This window comes from Harmonia axyridis, chromosome X (assembly GCF_914767665.1).
Source record: "Harmonia axyridis chromosome X, icHarAxyr1.1, whole genome shotgun sequence".
Taxonomy (NCBI): domain Eukaryota; kingdom Metazoa; phylum Arthropoda; class Insecta; order Coleoptera; family Coccinellidae; genus Harmonia; species Harmonia axyridis.
This window is the reverse complement of record NC_059508.1, coordinates 11,862,850-11,887,661: the sequence shown is the minus strand read 5'-3', so window position 1 is coordinate 11,887,661 and position 24,812 is coordinate 11,862,850. Positions and strand designations below refer to the sequence as shown.

General features: G+C 33.7%; 2 protein-coding genes across 2 annotated transcripts; one reads left to right on the top strand and one right to left on the bottom strand.

Moving 5' to 3' along the window:
- Window positions 1–2,836: 2,836 nt before the first annotated feature.
- On the top strand, window positions 2,837–15,348 carry LOC123685596 (sodium- and chloride-dependent GABA transporter 1-like). Its single transcript, XM_045625293.1, has 10 exons — window positions 2,837–2,947; window positions 6,807–7,247; window positions 10,988–11,089; window positions 11,714–11,897; window positions 12,318–12,689; window positions 12,744–12,868; window positions 12,980–13,224; window positions 13,280–13,483; window positions 13,563–13,730; window positions 15,140–15,348. The coding sequence occupies exons 2-10, from the start codon at window positions 6,860–6,862 to the stop codon at window positions 15,212–15,214; spliced, it is 1,863 nt and encodes a 620-aa protein (XP_045481249.1). The 5' UTR covers window positions 2,837–2,947; window positions 6,807–6,859; the 3' UTR covers window positions 15,215–15,348.
- Window positions 15,349–17,245: 1,897 nt separating this feature from the next.
- Window positions 17,246–21,429, bottom strand: LOC123685594 (ubiquilin-4). The gene is made up of 7 exons (XM_045625292.1): window positions 21,270–21,429; window positions 20,977–21,135; window positions 20,718–20,901; window positions 20,122–20,637; window positions 19,405–19,763; window positions 19,113–19,328; window positions 17,246–18,001 (listed from the first exon to the last, which is right to left on the bottom strand). The coding sequence occupies exons 2-7, from the start codon at window positions 21,127–21,129 to the stop codon at window positions 17,795–17,797; spliced, it is 1,635 nt and encodes a 544-aa protein (XP_045481248.1). The 5' UTR covers window positions 21,130–21,135; window positions 21,270–21,429; the 3' UTR covers window positions 17,246–17,794.
- Between the last annotated feature and the right edge of the window lie 3,383 nt (window positions 21,430–24,812).

Below are 24,812 nucleotides of genomic sequence, written 5' to 3'. Positions count from 1 at the left end.
GACAATGATCTTTCTCCTTAAAATATTTTCAGACCTCTACAACTTCCGGTTATACCGGAAACAGATTACTACTTTCTTATTTCAAATTGCACACCCAGTATATTATTGCATCATTAGATAGCTTTTTTGATGATAATTTCGGCAATATGCCATACCTTGGTTAAAAACTCACCGGTTCATGAGTTAATTTAGTTCTTATGAAAAAAATTGGTGGCAATGAGGACTCACATTTTTTTGAATATTTTGACAGAAAAAGTTTTTCTCGAAAAATTGTTTTCTTTTTTGATTCTGGAAATACGTAGTATTATAACGGTCTGCGGTTTGGACCAAAAATGTACAGGGTGTTTATAAGAAGATCATGAACCTGGACATCTCAATATCATCAAAATTCAAGATTTTCAAATTGGAACCTATATTTTTCATCATTTCAATCGATTCTACGTATAAAAATAGTGCGTGTTACTTAAGAAAACTCTAAACCTATATAACCGGAAGTTGTAGAGATCTGAAAATATTTCAGTGAGAAAGATCATTGTCTCAAACCTCAATATGCAAATTTTCAGCTTAAAATTATAAGTTTTCCATAAACATCCCGGTGAATCACCCTGTATGATATTATGTGTACAGTATTTCCTTGAAAAAACACTTCAAATTGTGCAAAATGTTTTCTATTATTTCCTATTTATTACAAAATAAATTCAATACTCATTAAAAAATCCACCCGAATATACAGGGTGAGTCTTTGACTTGAACATATATTTCAACCGAAGATTCCTGAGGTCAAACGAAACACTTTTCTCCTTTACCATTTTTCCGATCCGTCTCGATTGAAAAGATACAGACTGTTGAAAATCCATAAAAAAAATTATTTTTAGTTATATCTCGCAAATGGAATGGAATCGAACGAAATGATTTTCGGAATATAGTTTTTTATTAATGTGATGAATCTTTTTCGAACATAAAATTCCATCAAAGTCCGGTCAACTCCAAAATGCTAAGTTAGAAAAAAAAATCGACTCGTGGAAAACACTGGATGGAGTAATGTTTTGTAGTTTTGGATTATACTTAGTTACTCTAAAATATGAATTATGAAAAATTCAGGGTAGGATAAAATTTTTCTTTCCTCGAACGAGTCCAAAAAGGTTAATGAAATGAAATTTTCAATAAAATTGGGAGTATCATTTTTTTGCTTTAACACTAATCCAAATTAGAGATTTATAATTTTTACGCAACATAAATAGAAAATTCTCATTATAATTAGGAATTATACCCACTTCTAAACTTTCTTGAGTGCTCGTTTCTTATTGTTCCATTTCTAACACTTCTAGTTCTCACCTTTTTGGTCATTATACAAAGTGTTTAGATTTAGCGTTAATGTATGAATGTGAAGTTTTCCATTTCAAAACTTCTGAAATCGAGTCATGACACATATACAGGGTGATTAATCGGGATGGCCTATGAGACGTTTATGGAAAACTAATCATAATTTTGAGCTGAAAATTTGCATATTGGGGTGTGAGACAATGATCTTGCACCCACAAATATTCTCAAATCTTTACAACTTCTGATTATACCAGAAACAGACTACTACTTCATCATTTCAAATGACACACCCATTATACTATAGCATCATTAGATAACTTTCTTGACGATAATTTCGGCAATACGTACCTTGGCTAAAAACTCAACGGTTCATGAGTTGATGGGATTCTTATGAAAAAAATGGTGGCGATGAGGAATCACATTTTTCTGAATTTTTCGGCAGAAAAAGTTTTTTTCGAAAACATTTTTTTCCTTTTCGATTCTGCAAATACGCAGTATTTCACATTTCATGAATAATGACTAACTTTTCGTTGAGATTGTTGAGAAATCCATAAATAGTTAAATTTTAAATTACGAATAATTCATTACAAATCTTGAAATGTTAAATTTAGTTAGGGAAACATCGAATTTTAGCTATAGGGTTTTTTTGAGTAACACCTACAATTTCTGTACGTAGAATCGACTGAAATAATAAAAAATATAGATTCTAACTTGGAAATCTTGAGTTTTGATGAATTAGAGTTGTCAAAGTTCATGTTTTTATTATATACACCCTGTACATTTTTGGTCCGAACTGCAAACAGTCTTATAATACTACATATTCGCAGCATCGAAAAAAAAAATTCTGGAAAAAAGTTTTTCTGTCGAAAAATTCAATCAAATGTTAGACCTCATCCGCCACCATTTCTTTCATAAGAATCCCATCAACTCATGAACCGTTGAGTTTTTCAAGGCATATTGCCGAAATTGTCGTCAAGGAAGCTATCCTATGATGCAATAATTTACTGGGTGTGCCATTCGAAATAGGGAAGTGGTAGTCTGTTTCCGGTATTACCGGAAATTGTAGAGATCTGAAAATATTTTAGGGAGAAAGATCATTGTCTCAAACCCCTATATGCAAATTTTCAGCTCAAAATTATGATTAGTTTTCCATAAATGTCTAATAGACCATCCCGGTGAATCACACTGTATACTTATTCTTAATACTTGAATTAATCCGACAAAAAAGGCTTAGGAGTTGAAAAGTATGCCATTACAGGGGTTGAAAGAAAGTAACGTAAAATCCGGACACCTTGTAGAATATGTTTGAATCTGAATTCTATATTGTAACTTTAATTTTTTTTCATGAAGTGAGTCATTTCTCACCTCAAAAACATTTTGACCCTCAGTTTCTAATTTCCTGGATACATTTTGGCCATGTCATTCTGTACATTGCAACAGAAGATATCTCCCCCTCTCCTGTTTGGAGAAGATTGGTAGAAAAGGGGATACGAAGAGGAGGCAATAATCTCGAGCCAGAAGCAGTTGAATCAGTGGTTCAGTGCTATTCGATCAAGCCAACTTCACACTGGGGTGTACGCGAGTGTTTGTGAGTGTTAGTGAACCACGTGGATTATTTTTTTCGGTGAATAATGTTCCTTTTATTTATTTTTTTTTTTGAAAAACCCCAAAAGACAACATATTCGCTTAACTTTTACTACGACCAAACTTGATTGGATCGGATATGTTGGCTTTGATATTTTGAAAATTTCGCGCCTCAACTCGAAGTTTCAAAGTTTTCAGTTTCATCATTATAACAATAAAAAAGTAGAAACAACTTTTGAAGAAAATTTTTCAGTATAAAATGTCAAACATTAGTTTTTTTTTCGTTTTAGAATTCTTCCTTTTTAGTTGAAAACAAATTTCGCGACACATATTTCAGTTCTATATTTCTCACATATTATTCTTTTTTAATTAAAAACTTCATATTTATTCAATGTGAGTAGAACATCTATCGATATTCACAAAAATATATAATAGTATATGTAAGTTTGAAAAATATTCATCTCAGAAAGAAAGAAAGCAACACGTTGTTGCTTAATATTGGCAACAACTTGTTATCAACATCCCTTCGTCGTTGAAACATGCAACTATGTTTGGAAAAGCGGGAAAGTTATTTCCCCCTATTTTCTTCCCAAATTTCCCAACATATACTTTATTATTCAATCTCTTCGCTGAAAATCTGAAAGTCCATTTCCAACATCGATTGTCGATTGAGATGACATCGCCATCTAACGCAATTTTCCTGAAAACAAAGAAAACTTATCAGTTAGATTCTTTGTTGAAAACAATGCGTTTTACTGGAAAATGGGTCAATGGGAATTGAACTTATGCTGATCCTGGAGTCAAACAATGCCTAAGGGTTGTAGTCACACCCTAAAATGGAAAACGTTGGAAAACGCTCGTTCTTTTGAATGAAAATAAACTTTGGATCAATATAACCATGGTGTTTTGGAAATTTTGATGGGGAGCGAATTCTTTCAATCAATTGATTCATGTCATGAAATTCCCTCAATAACAATCATTTTAAAATTTTAACACGTTGCGTTCCAATCAATTACGCTATTGTATTTGTATATTATTAGTACGGTAGGCTTTGGTTTCCATTGTATAGGTATTCTGAGGGAAGAGCAAACATTGATATTTATTCAATGCAAATTTATGTTTACCCTCGTCAAGTTGAGCGAGCCTTCGATAATAATTTGTCAAAATATCCATTCAATCCAGAAAATCCATCGCAATTTGGATTATGTAAATTCAACTGTCGGACTACATCAATCAATCTTCCCAAGTTCATTAAAAACTTCGGTAGATAAGCATTTCATCAAATGTGTCGAGGCTTTGTCAATTTCAAGTGAAAAATAGGCTGGAACTGAATGAAAAACGTGAAAAATGTACAAAAGAAAATTCTCCATCTTTCTGGAACGGTCTATATTTCGTTTTTGCCTCGATACACACGGGAGTTATTCTCATTTCCTGTCTCTGAGAGTTTTTCTTTTGCCAATTCTCCCTTTTCGCCTTCGTGATTTGTAATTTTGCGAGTTTGATGGAGAAAATCGCATTAAGGATTGATGCGATACGAATCTGGTGGGAATAGAAAGTCTTTTGATTTTCCGGTGTAATTGAGGCCAGGTAGCTTTTCGTTGCGAAGTTTTCTTCGCTGTTAAGCGATTCCTGAATGAAGCGTGGGCCTGACACTATGCATATATTGAATCTAGTCCATTCAAAATTGTATAACTGAGCATATCCGTCTACAAGTTGGATATATGGTCTGACTGCCAGTACCCTTTATATGATGACAAATTTAAAATGAAAATGATAGCGTAGGGACAGAGGTTTAAATAGTGATATATCCATCTCAATGGACCAGTCCTTCATTGGGATATATCACATCTAATCAAAGCCACGAACAGCCTTTTGAATGTTTCGATACCTCCACGCCATTTAGTGAAATCTATCATGAGAGGATGTATAACGTGATGGGCAGTGATCCTAATAAAAGACTGGCTTATTAATCTACATCTTTCAAAAAAACTATTTTAATTCAAGGATGAACTTTATGAACAACAAATCGTTTTAGCCCAAGTGTCGGTAAAAATATACTTTTGGTATCGATATGTAGATGACATACTTGCCTTTTTGAAAAATTCAGACAACAAGACCCTGATATACATAATGATATCCACACAAATATAAAACTCATATTCCAAAAAAAGAAATCGCATAACATTCTTAGACCTTGCAATATCATATCCGAACCAACAAATTTATTTGAAATATGCGTTCCGCTGAATTCAAACCCATCATATTCACACAAAATTTCATTTCCATCAATCATTCGCAGAGTTTTCAACTTATCATTATCCAAAGTAAACCGCGAACTGAAATAGAACTATAAAAATAATAGCGCTAACAATTGGTTCAAACATGCAATTATAGAGACATTAGTCAAAAATATCACAGCCATAAATCGAATATAACGCATCATAAAAACCAAAGAAACCAAAAAATTTCTCGCACTTCGGTGATATATAAGACGAAAAACAGCCAATAGTCTTTCCAAATTAAACCTAAATATTGACTTTCAACCAATATATAAAATATTCATTCATTTAAAACTGGATTTAACGAATATCGAAGAGATTTTACTAAAAATGCTTCTACACCTTTGCAACAAATAGATGTATAAATAATGATCACACTTTCTCCACAACAAAAGGTAACAGAAATAGTTTCGAAATAATGAATGAAAGAATAGAACTTTGATATTCCAAAATATTCAACACGTTCAAAAAAATGCCTGAAATCCTGGACATTTTCAAACGGCCAAAAATGTTTTCTCTTTCTTACCAAATTTTATAGCCCTTATTTGATTTTCTTACCACCTAAATCAATATGAATACTTTGTACTATTTGTAGAATCTTCATTGTCTTCAGTTCGAAACACCAAAGTTACACAATGTTATTATAATATTTTTATTGGTAAAAACATAGAAAATATAAAACTTGTTTCAATCATGATCAACTACAAAAAAAAGTTCAATACATCTGTCATATTCATTTTCTTGGAATATTCGTAAAATTTCATTTTCAACTAACCTTTTTTTCTTTTCAATTGTTGTTTTTTAGAATTTCGGTACGTTCATAAAATATTCTTCATCTCCATTTTATCCCTTTTCAACGCTCAACTCGTCGAAGAACGCCTCGATTTTGACTGTGATCGATGATAATCTAGAATCTAGATAATAGACCTATTATATAACCTTGAGTTCGGATATAATTGCTGAGACCGAACAAAATTATCTGTACTTATACATTTTCCAAGTTTCAACGATTCATAGCAACCCAACCATGAAATGCCCTTTCTTTTGGGGTTCCCTAACTATTCCTGCTCGCATTCCTCCTCGAATTTCACGAAAATTTGATCGTGCAGCTTCAACGACCGTACAAGGAATTTCTCAACGTAGAACATACCCCCAAGTTGTGAGATAAACCACAAGTCGATACTGAAGCCACCATATTAAATTTGCATAAGAAAAATGGTAGTCTCCTCCCCCTAGTAAATCGATCTGCTGTTTTTACTCGTTAATTATTTTTAGCTTTCTCCTTAGTAACTCTCTTTTTCTTTCTTAGATTTGGTATCAATTGTTACACATTTATTCCTGAAGCTAATTAAAAATTAAACTGAATCATGTTCTCCTTTCTTCTTATTATCTTTTTTTTTGCTATGTTTACCCGTTTATTACTTCATATTCCACCTCAAATGAATCCCTGTTCCATTCTTCCATGGAATGTAAACGTTTCCTGCAGACCTTGAAGACAGAATTTGAATTTTTTATTATTTCCGAATTGGATTTTTTAGAGGTTAAGTGAGGTTATGCTCAAAATGACTTTCAAATAAAACAAGATAGAGTTCTGTTAATAACCAGTTTGTTTTGTTGTAGGTGAATCAATGAGCTGACATTTTGGGTCAATAAAAACGGTCTTCGGTAAAGTTATGGTCGAAGAAAACGACGAAATGCAAGACTGCCTGGAGAACACTCTCCGTCTGAATCGACACGAAGAAATCGAACTACCAACACTTACAAATGCCCCAAACTCCTCAAATCAACTACCTGTATCGAAAAAAAGCAGTTTACCAGAAAGAGGGACATGGGGTAGTAAATTAGACTTTATATTATCGGTTGTGGGGCTTGCTATAGGTTTAGGAAACGTTTGGCGATTTCCCTATTTATGTTATAAAAATGGGGGTGGAGCCTTCCTCATACCGTACTTCATCACACTCATATTGGCGGGAATCCCCATGTTCTTTATGGAACTGGCTCTTGGTCAGATGTTGACCATTGGAGGACTTGGTGTCTTCAAAATAGCACCCATCTTCAAAGGTAAGTAGTGATTACTCTAGTGTTTACCAATTATTGTGTAAGGGTTACATGGAACCACCACCTTAAGATCTGTGCTCATCTATAGCTTGTCTTCCAGTATCTGGAATACAGCTTCATAGAGGTCTTCACTTCTGCAAGTTTCTTGTACAAAGCGTCTGTTTCCAGATGATCAAGAACGTCAGATTCTGATAACCTTTTTCTCATTATGTGCTTCGGAGGCTTCAATGTCCCGAAAAAAAGTCTGTGAAGAGATGTAGCATATATGATATACATTCTGGATCTAGTTTTACTAAAATCCAAAAAGTATCTAGTGTAAGTAGTGGTAGTAACCTATTGAGTAAGCTGCTAATATACTGAAAAATCCAAGGAAATATTGCTTAAGCTGTTTGAACATCCTGTGTATTGGATATGAAGAGGAGGCTTAATCTTTCAAGGGATTCTGAAATATTACGGTTACCTCGATGTTAGAATAAATTTTCGACTATTATTTAGTCCAGAAAAATGGAGTAACGTATTTTCGAAGGTACCTTCTTGTTGGGTCTGGACCACTATACATCCAAAATGTTGAGCATACATCAAGATTTGGACAGAGATGATCAAAAGCCACCTCCGAGCATTATGTCAGTTGATATATTATGCTGGGAAAACAGAATTTATGGATTCATGTCCATGACACGTCCCTCTGTTGGTAATCTGGATATCACCGTGAAATCTCATTTCATGAAATTACTGCATTAGTCCAGAATTTCACCCCACAATGAATTTTAAAACCCAATTTGTGGTGAGGGCAGAGATGAATATAATTAAAATTAATTTTATTTACTACCTAAACTCCAATCTTTTACGTTCAACAGGGTTTGTTTTGTGTAAACCACGACGCGCAAAAAATGTGAATTGTTTTGGAGGGAAATGAAATGTTACACTACACACTCGTATATAGTGGAACTTTGAGCCACATTAATTAGGATTAGAACACCAAGCGATTTGTGCAAAATGGCGAATGCATAGAATGCTATAGAACGTATAGTCGATATCCGAATACAATTCGCAGAAAGAGTGAATTTTTATAACGATTACATTTGTATTTATATGAATTCAAATTTCTGAAAAACTAGGATCAGATTATACACTACGTTCTTTCAGGAGAATATTGAATTATTCTGTTCAGGGTGTTCCTAAATTGGAAGAAAAATGAAAAATACAGGGTGATATTTTTCAAGATTTTTTCTCATAGCATCTGTAAAACAGAAGATATTCAATTGAAATTTGAAATAGTTGTTCCAATTTAGAGTGTACATCACGTGATATGCCAATTTCGATTGCAAATCTACAGGGTGATATATTTTTTTAAACAGCGCCCACTTTTTTCCTTCAGAAATTTTTTTGGTGGAATACTGGTAGTTTAAAAAAATGTAAAGAGAAGCTGTAAGCTTATACACGACTTTTTGTTTTTTTTTGTTAGTTTTGTCGTATCTGCAACCCATTTCACAAAAAAGAAGCACTTCAAGAAACTCTCGAAAACTTTACAGAATGTTCCAAAATGGGAGGTACAAAGGAAAATGAGAGATTCCTTAGATTATCTTAAAAAATAAAATCCTATAAACATTTGATCCACAAAGGCTTTGTTTTCGAAATATAGGGTGTTTCTTATAGTCCTGTTTTCTTGTGGTGATTATACCAGTTTATTGAATCTTTATTAATTTTCGATACAAATTGGGTAACTAAGTACCCAAACATATAATTATTTTATAGAATCACAGCTTACTAACTGAATCTTTATAATAATTTGGATTTTCCCGAGGATTACTACAGAATTGTTTGAAATTTTCTTCTCAGCAGATACGACAAAACTACAAGAAACCAAAAAATCTATATGTAATACAGGACCAAAGTTGTTTGGAGGAAAGAAGCGAATACTGTCCAAGAAAAAATATTACCCTGTACATTTAATTCAAAATTACGATATCATTCGATGGAAACTTCAAGTTGGAATATCCATGTCTAATTTAAGTCAAATATATGAAGGATTGAAGGTGCTATGAGAAAAAAACTTGAAAAATATGAGAACAAAATTTGAATTTAACATCCTCTGTATCTCGAAAACAAAGCGTTTCCGGTGCCATGGTTATAGGACTTATTATTCATCATCCAAGCTATTCATTTTCCAATATAGGCAGGGCTTATGAAAAGAACCAAGTTTTGAGCAAACAGGTGGATTATAAGTTTCTCAACTAAAGGCACGAGGATGACCTAGTTAAAACTATGCACACGAATTCGAATTCTAAATCCTGAAGAAGTCTTATGAATGCTGAAAAATGGATACAAAAGGGATATTATTAAGCTGATCCAGATTCGGAATATACGATAGAAGATTAAAGTTATTCAATTTGAAATGAGAGTTACTCGACATTTGAAACTTAGTCACACTGGTAATTCAATGAATCAATTCGCAATTCTTCTTAATATATTCTATATTCTTTTGAACGAAAATTCATTCAGTTATTCTTCTCACACAGATTATTATCTTATTTTTTCATTCTCAATTCAAAAGATCCATTTCTAATGAGAACAAAATGTGTAGAATCAAAAAATTGAATGGAAACACAGTCCAAATTTCCCACTACCGTTTTTTGTTTTGTTTTTTAATCTCAAGATTTCCCATATATTTCCACATATAATTAAATACAATTCGAAAACAAGGAAGTTATATGAAATATAGTTTTCGAAAGGTAGGACTACAAAGCGATTTCTGGTGTTGAAAACCGAGCTCTATTTTCTCTTTACTCAACATGGTTTAAACGTGAAATTCTCTCGCCTTGTACAGCAAGTGTGCTGAGTTCCCCTTCAACAAGAGGCTTTATGTGGTTTAGGACTGAAGCATCGATTTTGTCCCCCCAAGCGACATATTTCTGCCTACTGACTGGTCCAAAATTTACTATCAGCGCTGAAAAGTGAGACCTTAGGGGAGAGGTACATTCAAGATACGAAGTTCAACTGGGGGGATCTTGGAAAGCGAGTGTAGCAGATACAATTTCAGGATGTTGAAATACATAAATTTGACGTTTTATTTCCCCATGATTACACCCCTTGCGTTGTATAGATATTTCGATGGTATTATTCGGATCACGTAAAACATAAAATGAACATTCTATTGAGATTGAATTTCGATGTTCTGATAACGTAATGGGTGTTCTGATATAGTTAGTGTAATGCTATGATATCATTCGCACAGCGTAAACGGGAAATAGGAAGCGAATATTTCAAAATATACGTCGATACAAAATGGCGAAGGAGCTTGAAAATTTGAAGATAGAGTAATTCTTATTTCGCTCCAAAAACTGATATTAGTTTAACGTTTTCATTGCGTGAAATGAATTATTTCGTTATATCGTCAAATATATACAACTAAGAACTCGAAATAAGGATTTCTGATAGAAACCTAACGTTATAAAAATAAGTTGCAAAATGGCGAAGGAACTATTATTATTACAAATATGATATTTTCCTCCCTTTTTATTGGGAAATGAAGTATTCCATAGATTTTTGGGATAAATTGCAAGAATTCACGACTAAAATCATTAAATTGACATTCCTTAACGAAAACAAAAATTTTATATGAATGCGTTGCAAAATGGTGGAGGTTTCGGTTCCTTTTAATTTTTTTTTAGTCGAATTGAAAATTGAAGTATCTCATGCAGTTGTGTTATGTGGAATCATTAGAAAAATCACTCTTTCACCAGGTATTGGTTATGCAGCAGCTGTAATGTCATGCTGGATGAACATTTACTATATTGTAATATTGGCATGGGCGATATTCTACTTCTTCATGTCCATGCGGTCAGGTAAGTGAATATATAAGATCTTATTATTACAATTTTCCTTGAATATGAACTGAACCAAGAAATAACAAGTCTGTTCATTGTGAATATATTTGAGATTTTTATACTGCGAATTCCCTAATTTAATTAAGGCCGTTGTGCAATTATATAATCAACTCTTATAATAATCCTGCTATAAATAATATCGGACATTAAACAATCTTACAAAGAAAGTAGTCAATTAAATAACTATTCGATAATCATTATCGGAGTCATAAAATGAAGATTCTAATTTCGTTTGTCTCCAAACCCCAGATGCAATGAATTCAATGCGTCTCGTCTATTATGAACTAATAAAGAAGTATTGCAATTGTTAAGTAAACATTTCTAACTGCTGAATAATTGTATAATTGAAAAATCGTTGCTGACTTATCAATTGTTAAATAAATATGGAGTGGGTTGGGAGCTAACTTCAAGTAATTGTTCGTCATATTTACTTTTCAATCCCATTCATATTTCCTCATAAGCGAGTACATGAAATTTTTCTAGGAAATGGAACTTTACTTTAATAATTCTTCTTAGTAAAATTTGCCGTTTATTTATGAGCAAGGGGTTAACTTCATAATCATAATGGTGTATATTTCACAGATGTACCTTGGAGGACTTGCCATAATTACTGGAACACTGAATATTGTGTCAACCCTTATGACAGAGGATCACTTACATGCTGGGAGCAATTCAATCCCAACAATAGTTTTAGCAAAATTTGTTCGATCAATAACCACAATGTTTCCTTAGCAGATCTGACAGACCCGGTAAAAGAATTCTGGGAGTGAGTACCACAAACATTTTCTCCTTTTTTACATGTTTTTCTTCAGCATTCGCTATGTAAATGCAAAGTTTTTTGCCTGGCTACTGTTTGAACATAGTTTGGTTGCCCTTGATATATAAAACTATCAACAGGTCCAGTCTTCATTCATCTTAGGGACATCTTCCACAGTGTAAATTTGGATATTTCTACTTTTTATTTTTAAAATTTTACCAATGGTGTTCTAGTTTTTATCATAAACATAAAGATCTAACAAAAATTAATAAACCCATGGAGGATCCAATCACCGATCTAGTTTTAAATGGGAGTCTATACTTAGACTGTTTATGTTTATTATTTAGAAGATATATCTTGGGCGAAAAACTTACTTTATCCATTTAAATCATACGTTTACCAATTCTGATGTTTGATTTATTCCTTCAGGCGTAGAACACTGCAAATTTCCCCTGGCATTGAACATGTTGGTTCAATTCGTTGGGAGCTAGCTGGTACTCTGCTTTTCGTCTGGATTCTATGTTATTTTTGCATATGGAAAGGTGTCAGATGGACAGGAAAAGTTGTCTACTTCACCGCACTTTTCCCTTACGTACTTTTGACAGTATTACTTATTAGGGGTATAACCCTCCCAGGAGCAATGGAAGGTATCAAATTCTATGTTATGCCCAACATGTCCAAGCTGAAGGAATCCGAAGTGTGGATTGATGCAGTAACCCAGATTTTCTTCTCGTATGGTTTGGGTCTAGGCACACTTGTTGCTCTGGGAAGCTACAACAAATTCTCCAACAACGTATACAAGTAAGCCTTGTTGGCGTTTCAATTTTTTTTTTTTTAATAATTTTTTTCTTCCAGGGATGCCTTGATTGTATGTTCCATCAACTCCAGCACCAGTATGTTTTCTGGTTTCGTTATATTTTCTGTAGTTGGCTTCATGGCGCATGAGCAACAGAAGCCGGTAGCAGAAGTCGCTGCTTCAGGTAAAAGATATTATTCAATTGACTCCTCGACAGTTGTGCCAACTTTGCAGAAATATAAAGTATCCATTCAAGATGTACTGGTGTGTTCTTGACAAGTCTGTTGCTTTATAGGACCTGGTTTGGCCTTTTTGGCCTATCCCTCAGCTGTTCTCCAACTCCCAGGGTCTCCATTATGGGCCTGCCTGTTTTTCCTGATGATATTGTTGATTGGTTTAGACTCCCAATTCTGCACAATGGAAGGATTTGTTACTGCAATAATCGATGAATGGCCTCACCTTCTCAGAAGGAGAAAGGAAATTTTTATTGCTGCTGTGTGTGGCCTTTCCTACTTAGTTGGACTATCCTGCATATCACAGGTGGGTATTGATAAAAAAAGTATCCAAGAGATATATTAACTGCTTGGAAATTTAGGGTGGAATGTACGTGTTCCAAATATTGGATTCTTACGCTGTCAGTGGCTTCTGCCTACTCTTCTTGATATTCTTCGAATGCACCGCCATCTCTTGGGCCTTTGGTTGTGACAGGTTTTACGATGGCATCAAGGAAATGATCGGCTACTATCCCATGAAATGGTGGAAATTCTGTTGGACCATCACAACACCAGCAATTTGTTTGGTGAGATTATAACTGGAACATTTAGAATTTGAGGAAATAAATTACTGCTATCTGACTAACTTGTGATTATCATTTCTAGGGAGTTTTCATTTTCAACATAGTTCAGTGGACTCCGGTGAAATACCTCAATTATGAGTTTCCTCTTTGGGCGCATCTCTTTGGATGGTTTACAGCGTTATCATCTATGTTATGTATACCTGGATACATGATTTATATTTGGCTCAAGACTCCAGGAAGCAACGACACTGTGAGTCTAGCAAAATTAAGTTGATAAAATGAAATCAAATGATACCTAATGAATTTAAATAAAATAATGAAAACGTCTTTTTTAGGAATTAATCAATTTTTCATCTATACCTGGTGAATCATCCATGAACATTTCTAACAATTGAAACACTCTTATTTCTATATTTATATCTAGTTCCCTAGGAATATTGCAAACCGAGATACTGTCTATACTTGCGCCCAAGAATGTCTCAAAAGAAACCTCAAAGGGACGCATATTAACATCACTACGGGCAGACAGTCCACGCTGAGATCCCTGGAATCAGATAGCCAGGGCCCAGGGGTCTCTATTGACATGGGAGTGCCGTAATACCATAAAGCAACTGGCCAGAGGAAATAAAGTAACTCTACTATGAGTACCGGCGCATTTAAAGAAACGAAAAAGCAGATGAAATTGCAAAAAGGGCATCAAGTTTAACATTTGTTGGTCCTGAGCCCAACTGTGATCTTGGAAAGGACCAATATAAGGACAATAAAAAACCCTATAGATACCTAGGTAGTGAGCCCTCTATCTTGCAAACCGAGACACTAACGGTTTCTACTTGCGCTCAAGAGTGTCTCAAAAAAATTAAACCTCAAAGGGACACGTATTCACATAACTACGGACAGCCAGGCCACATTGAGATCCCTGGAACCTGGAATCAGATAGCCAGGGATCTCTACTGACATGGGAGTGCCGTAATATCATAAAACAACTAGCCAGAATTTAAGAATTTAATTTAAGAAAACTTGTAAAAAGGACATCATGGTTTACATCTGTTGGTCCTGAGCCCTTCTGTGGTCTTGCAAAGAACCAATAATATAAGGCAGTGGTCCATCAATGTGAGTTGGACAATAGAAAAACCCTCTAGAGAAACACTCCAGTTCTTGCTCAGGCAAAGAAATTTGTGGTGCTTTCACCGAATTTTACAAGGAAGCTCCTGAAGCTACCATGAGCTGAGCTTCGTGTAATGGTGGGACTGCTGACAGGACACTGTCGGTGCAAATACCTTTTATACCGCATGGTTAAGTCAGCAGATAATATCTGCAGGCTCTATGGAAAGGAGGTAGAATCAACCGAAGTGTGCAAATGGCCGGGACTGACTGGCCTAAGTACCACTCACATGGGAAAGTCAGTTCTGGATACTCAGGAAGTAATAGCCAAGTCTCCTAAGGATGTTGGCGATTTCATTAACAGCATCGACAGTCTCCCTGGGTTTGTATGAATAGGTAGGATTAAGAACAAAAGTTGGTCGCAGTTTCCAGAAGGCTAACGACCCTGATTCAGTGAATATTTCTATATTTTCTACTCTACAATAAAATAGAGTAATAGAGAATAGAAACATAAATTTCTACCAAGTCACTAAATGTTCATTTTATATTGTTTTTCAGAAAATGCGACTGCTCGTCAGGATAGATGATGATGTGAAAACGTTGAGGGCTAAAATGCAAGCATCTGCTGTTTAAATTCTCGAACTTTTAATTTTTATAGTTGCCGAAGTTTTGTTAATGTATTTAAGTTGAGTTTTATTATATAAGCATTTAAATAATCATAATAATTTATTTTAGGTTAAATTGTTGAATATATTGGTTCGAATATATTGTATAGTTTTCAACTTGAAGTACATTTCCAGGAGCCAAACGATTGTTTGTTACCTTCACAATATAATTAAGAAACTCAAACTTTTAACGCTCATTGTTTACAATAATATTCTCGATATCAATATGAATGTCTTCCAGACTTTTTTCACAAACACACCTCATTTGATCATCCATAGTTGAACTGAATGGAAACGTAAGGACCAACGAATATAAGACCAAAAATGTAGCACAACAATCTCATTAAGAGTTTGAAATCGAATTTTTACGAAATTGAAAAAAATATAGATGAATATTGTAGCGAAAAGTTGACATTTCCTTCCGAAGATGGATATTTCTTTTTTTTAATAATTTTTAAAATCAAATGAGGATATACAAAGGTGTTCGAGTGAAAATTGTCATAAATGTAGTAGAATTAATAATATTTAAAATATTTAATGTCGTGTGAAAATATATCTTTGTGGCTTCAATGTTTAAATGTATCAGACTAATTAACTAGAAAAATACGGGCTTCCTTGTTGAATAATTTCTGAATATATTATCAGAAAAAAGTTTATTAACTAGTCACAAAACTTTGTTGATTTGAGTCAAATTCCGTGTATTCACGGCCTAATATAATTCGACTGAGAATAGGTGGATTATTAATTTATGAATAGTACCTCTGTTTTAACTATGCTCATTTCTGTTTTATCCACTCAAACCTTTTTCATAGTATTTTAAAAATATTGTTTCAAGTACTTTGCTACAAAGTGGCAAATATAGCCTAATTATAGTGAATGACAATATTATAGTATTATTGTGGCTTCAGAGATTCTAAAACTGCGTTATTAGGAACTAGACAATATACTGAAGACAAGGATTGAAAAAGTATCATTATTGAATTTTCAAAATCTTGGCCGAATCTCAATAAAAAATTTTGTCTGCAGTGTGTATGTCATCTTTGAGTAATATATATATAAATATATATCCATATCAAACTTTTACGCTCTTCCATAAATGTTGTGAATTGTGATTAGTGTGTACGTTCTTCAAAATAGGTTTTTGATATGTTATTTTGTCTATTTCTTACATCAATTTTACTGATTAACAAATTTTATGGAACAGATCATATCAACATGAATATGTGATCTTACTGTCCTTTATTTTGTCATATTTTTTGTTCAAGTTTCTTTATAAGTACCTATGTAAAGTAAAAAACAAGTATTATCATATCAATATATGTTTTGTCAATTTATCGCAATTTATTAATAAAAATTCTATGTAAACTTTGAATTACTTTTAACAGGTTTTCTTGAAACAAGTGTAAATCCTATTTAATCTTAATATTGTTTTGAACAATTTGTTTTTAAAACTATTCAACTAAAAATTCTTTCGCTCTGATCTCTCATAGCTTTTGATTTTCTCAATAAATCGAATCCTTCTTCATGGCGAACTCAACGGCTTTTTTTTATTGAATGTAGAAACAAAATTTCACCCACCAAAATTGGGAGAATTTGGCAAATAAAGTGTACACTATTTTTCTTTTCCCATATTTGTAAGAAATTGTTTGAGGAAAATTTTGTTATCAAGGAAAAAGTACTAGAAATTCTTCAATGAAACAAAATTTGCATTTTTCATCAAAATTTATTATAACATCTACAAAGTGAGTCCTTTAAAAAATGATACATTTATTCCAAAAAATAATTTTCATATCTTCTGAAGATTGCGCCTATGTGAAAACTTTTAAACAGTAATCAAAAATTGAATTATTCAAATGGACAGGAACTAATTTTTTTGCAATTATACACAGATGCGTTATTAAAGTAGTTTCTATTACATACTTAACACTTAAAGTCAACTCCCTAGGTTTTTCTGACTAAAATCAAACAGGTTATGATCTGTTGAAGTAAACAAGCTGGGGAATTATCAGAACTGTTTATTAAATCAGAACAACAGAACATAATAATATATAAACAGAATGTTTATTAAGTTTATATTCATGCTGAGTGACGATCCTAACTCAGAAAGCTCATTCAGCATTTAAGTCCAACCAGAACGTCTAGGTATCAAATATGCCTTTTTCACCATGAAGACATTAGAATATATTGCGCCTTCGGTACAGAAAAAATTCAATATGCGAAACAAAACTAAAAATCTCATATTTTTCCTTTTATTTCTTAGAACATTAAAAGTTACAAATGAAAGGCCTAAATAAGTTTTTTTTTAAACTATCAAGCTATGAATTCCCAGAACAGTCTATATAATGCCCTTCATCCGAGTCGAAGAAACAATTCAATAAATTTAAAACCATTGGACGAAATCAAATTCCTGGTCATAATTTGAGAATTCATCGCTAATAGCCATGAACCGAGTTTATATCATCTCATATTAACCCAAAACTTTGAACAAATAACTTACAAGAAAGAGAAGTCAAATAATACACGTTTACAAACAATTGCTTCAAATAGGTTAGCTCATGGACAACTGTCCTAAGGCCAGCAGTCGTTCAACAGCGGCATTGATGTCACCAAATGTGGCTATCAAAGCTTGTAGGTTAGCCTCGCGATTGAGGAAACCCATTGAGGTAAGCTGTTCTAGCTGCTGCTGATATCTCTGTTCTGGGGGTAGATTTGGGTTATTTCCAGCTGTCATGCCTGCCACCATTCTCGACATAAACTGCAAGAAACAAAAAAGAATTTTAACATGTTCACTGCAACCATACATTTTGCCCATTTCAATCTAGCACATGTCTCCAGGGATAAGTGTGTACATTTTTTTCGGGCTTCATCTAACGAAGGGGTAATCTAATATTCAAAGTATCAACTATAAGAAATCATTTTGGAAGTAGTAATCTACCTAAGCACTCAGTCGCACTTGCCTCCAGTGCGCAAGGACCAGATGGAAATTCAGTTCACTTAGGGTATGATCCGTATATCGCCAAGAATTTAAGAGCGGTTACTACAGTGGTTTTCAATGTTTCAGGTAGCCTGCTTCGTAATTACGGACCGCTTGACATTTGTCAATTAACTTTTTCATTGACAGAATTTTGGAGGTTATAAATGGTTGATCTCTTTTAATTCTTAAATAACTAATAGTTCTTAATGGCTCTGAAGGGTATTTTTTTCATAATTAAAATGATAAAGTTTTTGAGTGTTGGATGTTATGGAGAATATTCATAAACAATAATCTAAATTAAAATGACAACTGTCAACCGGAGTGGGCGTGGTTACCGAACCTAACCAGAATAAAAGTACGGTTGCTCTGGTGACAGATAACTCACAGAAGTTTGAGGAAATAGTCACAGGATTTGAGGAATTTGACATATACGGACCACTAACTTACTATCCATAGTAACCAAGGTGATATACGGACCATACCCTTATTTATTTGGTATAAGTTCGACTTCAAGGCAGGATGACACAAACTTTGAGTCAAACATGCCGCAGTGAACGTGTAAAAATATAACTGCAAAGTTTATTATACCTATTCAGCAAAGAAATATCAATAATCGCTAAAAAGAATTGTTTAGAAGATGAAAAAAGATCAGACCAGCAATAACAAGAGTTTATAGATGTAATAATATTACTATTTTTGATTATCTTTGTCAAGTTTCAACATTTCTCTATTTTGACTTACAATAAAATCTCCCGAATAACTTATCTCAGAAAATGTATCAGTAGGCTGAGACCGAAAAGTAGTAATAATATTACTATTTTGATGAGATATCTTTGTCAAGTTTCAAAATTTCACTATTTTAACATATAATAAAATCTCCCAAATGTCTTACCTCAGAAAATGTATCAGTAGGCTGAGACGGAGCAGTAGTTGTGGTGTTTGTAGATGGCGTTGTAGTAGTTGCTGGTGTTGTAGTACAGCCAGTGGTGTTTGTGGTTGTTGTAGAAGCACTTGGTGGTTGTGGAATGCCAAATGTATTAACTAAGCTGGGGGCAGCTTGCCTCAATGATTCCATGCCTTGTTGGATCTGCATTATTGCGTTAATTGCCTGTGAAAAGGTTAAACATTGAATACATTGATATCTTCTTTTAAGATCGAAATAAATGTTTTGAATTTGTTCTTACTTGCGGATTAGTCATCAAATTTTGCATTTCCGGATTCTGAAGCTGTTGCAGGAACTGAGGCATATATTGTCGCATTTGTTCCTGAAGTGCAGGGTTCCTCGATATCAAGGGATTATCCGCTAGAAAGCTGCTAGCCATATTTGGATCAGCTTGCATTGCTTCAATGATGGAACGCGTATATGGAGCATTAAACATGCTCTGAACTAATTGAGGATTCTCTGACATTTGTTGGAGCAAACTAGACATCTGTGGGGTGTTCATTACCCCTGGTCTAGGGGTTGTTGGAGATGTAGAATTTGGACTTCTTCCTCCACTACCACCTCCCCATGGGTTTGGTAGAGGTTCGCGGTTTTCAGAGCCTAAAATATGGCAACAATTATATCGCACTCAATTTTCACTGGTATTCATTTTAATCGCTTATGTTTTTATATTTCCGAAGTAATCGCCACTGATAAAAATCAAAAGAAAAATGCATTAATCACCATTGAGATAATGAAGTGATAACATTAATAAAATTCCAATTACCATTCAGGTAAAAAAAAATCGTATCACAAATGCATTAATCATAGAAGTGATAACAATAATAAAATTCCAAAGTGAGTCATATTGATATTGGAATATAATGAATTCATCAAAGCTTGGATTCAAAGAACACAAACAAAATTGTTAGACCTAAGAAATTTTCTGAACAGTAATTCAATTGGGACTTGAAATTACCTTGTTGTGGATTTGCGCCAGTAGCATTATTGTCTGCTAAACCTGAGAAGGGGTTCCTGATGAATTGCTCAGCTGTAGCATTTAACATTGGTTCTTGAATATCCCTATACATCCTTTGCAGAGCACTGTAGCCCCCAGGGATGCTTTCCAAGTTACTAATTGCCCGATCATGGCTTCTCATTAACTCTTGAAGCATAGAGGGGTTTCTAGCCAATTCCATAGTTTGACGCAACAACTCGGGATTATTCATCATATGATTGATCTCTGGATTGCGTTCCATCAGCTCCTGCATCTGAGGATTGCTTGTTATCAAAGATCTCATGTTTTCCGGATCATTCATTAATGTTTGTACAAGAGGATTATCTAACATCTGTCTAAACATATCTGGATTACTGAATAATTCCGTTTGCATCCTATTTTGGAGTTCCATAAAGTTACTAGAGTTAACTCCCATTGATTCTAATCCAATGAGACCTCCAAGAGGTCCAAGGCCAAATGGAGTTGCATTTACATCAGCTGAAAGACATATTCACTTTAGAAATTAATGAAAATGACAACACCAGTGAATATGAAAATGTTAAAATTTGAATTTGTACCTGGTGGTCTAGATGGGCCGGACTCGTTAGCTTTGGGTTTGGCTCGAATAACCAAGTGGATTGTGAGCCCATCCTTTATATTGTGTTGGGTCAAAGTATCACCATCCTTCATTATTTTACCGGCAAATATGAGGCACAATTGATCAGGCTCTGAATTGAACTTTGGTGCAACGATATCCTTAAACTGGAAAAAAGAATGCATAAATTGTCAAATAAATAATGATTACAGAATGAGGTTATCATTCCTGTTTATTTCTACCTCTTTAACTGAAGCATTTTCGGCAACTTCTACGACTTCTTTCTCTTTGGGCGTCTTAACTGTTACCGATATTTTCTTAACATCCCCTTGAGGCTCATTTTCTTCCTTTTTAACCGAAGAACTAGAAGATTTTACCGGATCCTCGTCAGCCATCTTTGCCTGTAATAGAATGACTAGTGAAATCAAAGTTGAAGTCGTATTACACAATGATGACAACATAAACTATTCGGCGAAAATACCAGAATTCATGATCGAATTTTAATTATATTAATAAGGTCAAAATACGAATTTACCTGACAATAACGTAATAATCCACAACGACACTTTCAAGATATACAAAACAGCTGTCAATTCAAAAGCACAGAAGGAATTAATTAGATATTTTTATACACGTCATGTGTATAATATATCCACAGAATTTCTGGAACGTTTAAGAATTTGTTTGCTTCTTATATTTTGAATTAAATTGATTTCTTATGTATTTTTTGAGTGAAAATGTTTCTTGAATATTCATGAAAGTCGTAGAATCGCGTTCAAGTTACTGGATCTTATTAGAAAAATCTCGGAAAAATATAATTTGTGTGTGTGTATAGGCAACTCTAAATACATGACTAAGTTATGGAACCAGTCGGATTTCATTTAAATATATGGAAATACTTCCACTGACAATCTTCTTCAGTTAGGAATGATAACTGAAACCTTTTAAATAATATTATTTTGTTGAATAATATTTATCGCAGGTTTAGACACAGGAAGGACAGGAAATGTATAATCTCAATAAAGGGTTTTCCAATAAGATGTTTCATTTTGAATAGCCCGCTCTCTGGGCACCTGTCATTTTTGAAGCTGTCATCTCTTGATATTTTACAAGTGAAAACTACGCCATTTATAAAAATGGCACGATATACGCTTCAACAACGCACTGAAATTGTTAAAATTCACTACATGAAGTGATGAACAGTTTGCAGTCAGAATTGTCATATTAAAAAGATGCCTGGAAAGAATAATTGGGGATCCTTTAACGAAAATTCATATAAATTAGGTAAAGCAGGGTGGCGAAATTTTACTTTGCCGGAGCGCTAAAATATCTGGCGGCGGCCCTGGCTGTAGCCCGTAGTGTTGACGAAAACCCAGGTGCAACTGTTACGGTGCGCTACTGAGTTATGGCCAGAATTGGAGGATATTGATGTGCACGACGTTTAGGGATTCACGGCTTGGCTTGATTTTCCATCTACTTGGCTTGAGCTTGACTTGAAATCAAGTCTAGTAGCAGTTTTGCAATCTCAAGTCAAGTCAAGTATTTATTTATCAAGTAGGTACTTGAATCATATAAAGCTACTTGATTTTTAGCACTTTCATTATGTAGTGCCACATTAATGAAAACATGATGAAATGAGAAGGAACCTTGCAAAAACGCTTTTATTCATTAAAATAATGTTATAAAAGAACCGTAAATATCTACTTTTTTGAAATAAAAACATAAATTAAATCACTATAAGTCATAACAAAATAAAAAATAATAGAAAAATAAATTGAGAAACCTCCAGGCTTTGTTTGATTTCATAATTTTCCATCAAGGATCTAAGACACATGAGGCATCTTATAGATTTGCCTAACCTATTGCGGGTTTTTGTAACTGTAAGAGCAGCTCTGGAAAATTGTCTTCCGACAGGAGCTGAAGATGCTGGCGTTGATCAACCTTGGTCATTTTGGCCAAGTTTGGGAAGATATTTCTGAAATTACCAAAATCTACCAATAGATTTCATAGAACTGTGGAAAAACTACTATCTAATAAAGTCACATTGGCGAATGTTTCAGCCTCTCGGCGCTCGAGGAATCCCCTTATTTAGTCTAAGCGCGCACGAGATTGCAGAAATATATGTCGTGCGACGCGTTTATATCAAGCTCAAGTAATATCAAGTAGCTTGAAATCAAGTCGAGCAATAAATATCTAAATTCAAGTCAAGTCAAACTCAAGTATGTAATTTTTCACGAGCTTGATTTTCAAGTCAAGTAGTTGGTTAATATGTCAAGCTACTTGGCTTGATGAATCCCTAATAGTAACTGATTTCTATATAAAATTCAATGCTATTATCTTTATCTTTTTTAGTTTCGGAGAAAAGCATTTTGGCTAATTTTCAATGACAAAACTCCGGTATAATTCAACGCTTATATTCTTCTAAGCTACCCTGAAATTTTTACAGTTTACATTTTCGAATGAAAAGAATCCAATAATCGAATGAAAAAATCTGTTCATCGTGCGTCTGTTTCTCGGAAATTATCAGAACTATTTGCTTGAAGTTTGGTTCGAAAACTGCTTACTATTCTGTACCTATTGTTTTATTTATTTGTTTTTTTATTTGTTTAACAAACCGAAACGTAAACTATATGAAAATGTCACATTATTAGATAATATTATAGTTCTAGTTCGAAACATGAAAACAAAAATAAAATCAGGAGAAAAATAAAAAACAAAACAAGATGAGATGGAAAATGTTTCTTAGAATTTTTACTTGAATTTTGATGCCTTACCTACATCAGACTAGACATTCAAGAAAGGAAATTCATGAGAATTATTTATTTGTTCTGAGAAATTTTAATATGATAAACATAGACTGTGTAGGTATAATAAAAATTTTCTCATTTTTGACCCTGGCAGAATAAATGTGAATTATTGCAGGATTATATCAAAGTTTCACCTTGTTGGTCCTACAGGGTGCTTCAAATTCGATGTCCAATGATTAGTTCTCCGTAGAACCATAGTATAAAGAATACTAAAACTATGTTGATGGCATATTTTCGAAATTTATTTTGAAAAACGAAAGATACTGAAAAACGAAAATTGTGAATTTCCATATTCATCAGACCATCATAACTTCCGTATCCTTGATTGTTCCAAGGGCGTAGATCTTTTTTCTTCTTGGGGAGGGGGGTAATCTAAAAAAATGTTTTCCACGACAACGTTTTTGGTTATACTGGATGTTCCTAAATTTGAGTTCCGGAGGAAAATGAGGGATTCCTTGGATAATTTTAAGAATAAAAAGTCCCATCAACATGAGCCCGCAAACGCTTTGTTTTCGAGATACAGGGTGTTCCTAGTGTGTCGTACTTTTTAGTGATGCTTATATCAGTTTATCAAATCTTTATTAATCTTCGCTACAGAGTGTGTAAATAAATACCAAAACTTATAATTCATGCATTCATTACAGCTTACTAGCTGAACTTTTCTAATAATTTTGAACTTCCTACTAGAGAGCTGTTTGAATATTTTTTTTCTCGAAATCGATAGTAGATACGATGAAACTATAACAAACCAAAAAATTTATTACATTTTTATTTACATTACATTTTTCTAAACTACCAGCGGTTCACCAAAAAATAGTTCTGAAGCAAAGAATCAGGCACCCTTCCAGAAAAAAAAAATCACCCTGCGAATTTTCATTCAAATTTAGCATATTACATGATGAAAATTTCAAATTAGAATATCTATATGGCCAATTCAAATTAAATATCTTGTGAAGGGAAGGTTCTATGAGAAATAAAATTTAAACACCTGTATCTCAAAAACAAAGTGTTTGGGAACTAATGTCATAGGACTTTGTTTCTTGAAATGATCCGAGAAATCTGTCATTTAGGAACACCGCGTAGATATAGTCAATTTAAAACTGATGTCTTCTCAAATAAATTGCAATTTGAATGAAACACAATAAAAATGGTACAATTTTTCTATGCGAATTATTTAGTTCAGTTGTTTGATAACTAAAGTATTGAAATTTTGTGACGAGAATGGCACAAAAACCGAAAACAACGGGTAAGTGTATACCGATGACGAATGT

Excerpts from the sequence above, each read along its gene's own strand:
- LOC123685596 (XM_045625293.1), top strand. The coding sequence starts at position 6,860 with ATGGTCGAAGAAAACGACGAAATGCAAGACTGCCTGGAGAACACTCTC. Across the intron at positions 12,690-12,743 it reads TTCTCCAACAACGTATACAA|GGATGCCTTGATTGTATGTT; the intron begins GTAAGCCTTGTT and ends TTTTTCTTCCAG. Across the intron at positions 12,869-12,979 it reads AGCAGAAGTCGCTGCTTCAG|GACCTGGTTTGGCCTTTTTG; the intron begins GTAAAAGATATT and ends GTTGCTTTATAG.
- LOC123685594 (XM_045625292.1), bottom strand. The coding sequence starts at position 21,129 with ATGGCTGACGAGGATCCGGTAAAATCTTCTAGTTCTTCGGTTAAAAAG. Across the intron at positions 20,902-20,976 it reads AAAATGCTTCAGTTAAAGAG|TTTAAGGATATCGTTGCACC; the intron begins GTAGAAATAAAC and ends TCTTTTTTCCAG. Across the intron at positions 18,002-19,112 it reads CTACTGATACATTTTCTGAG|TTTATGTCGAGAATGGTGGC; the intron begins GTAAGACATTTG and ends TGTTTCTTGCAG.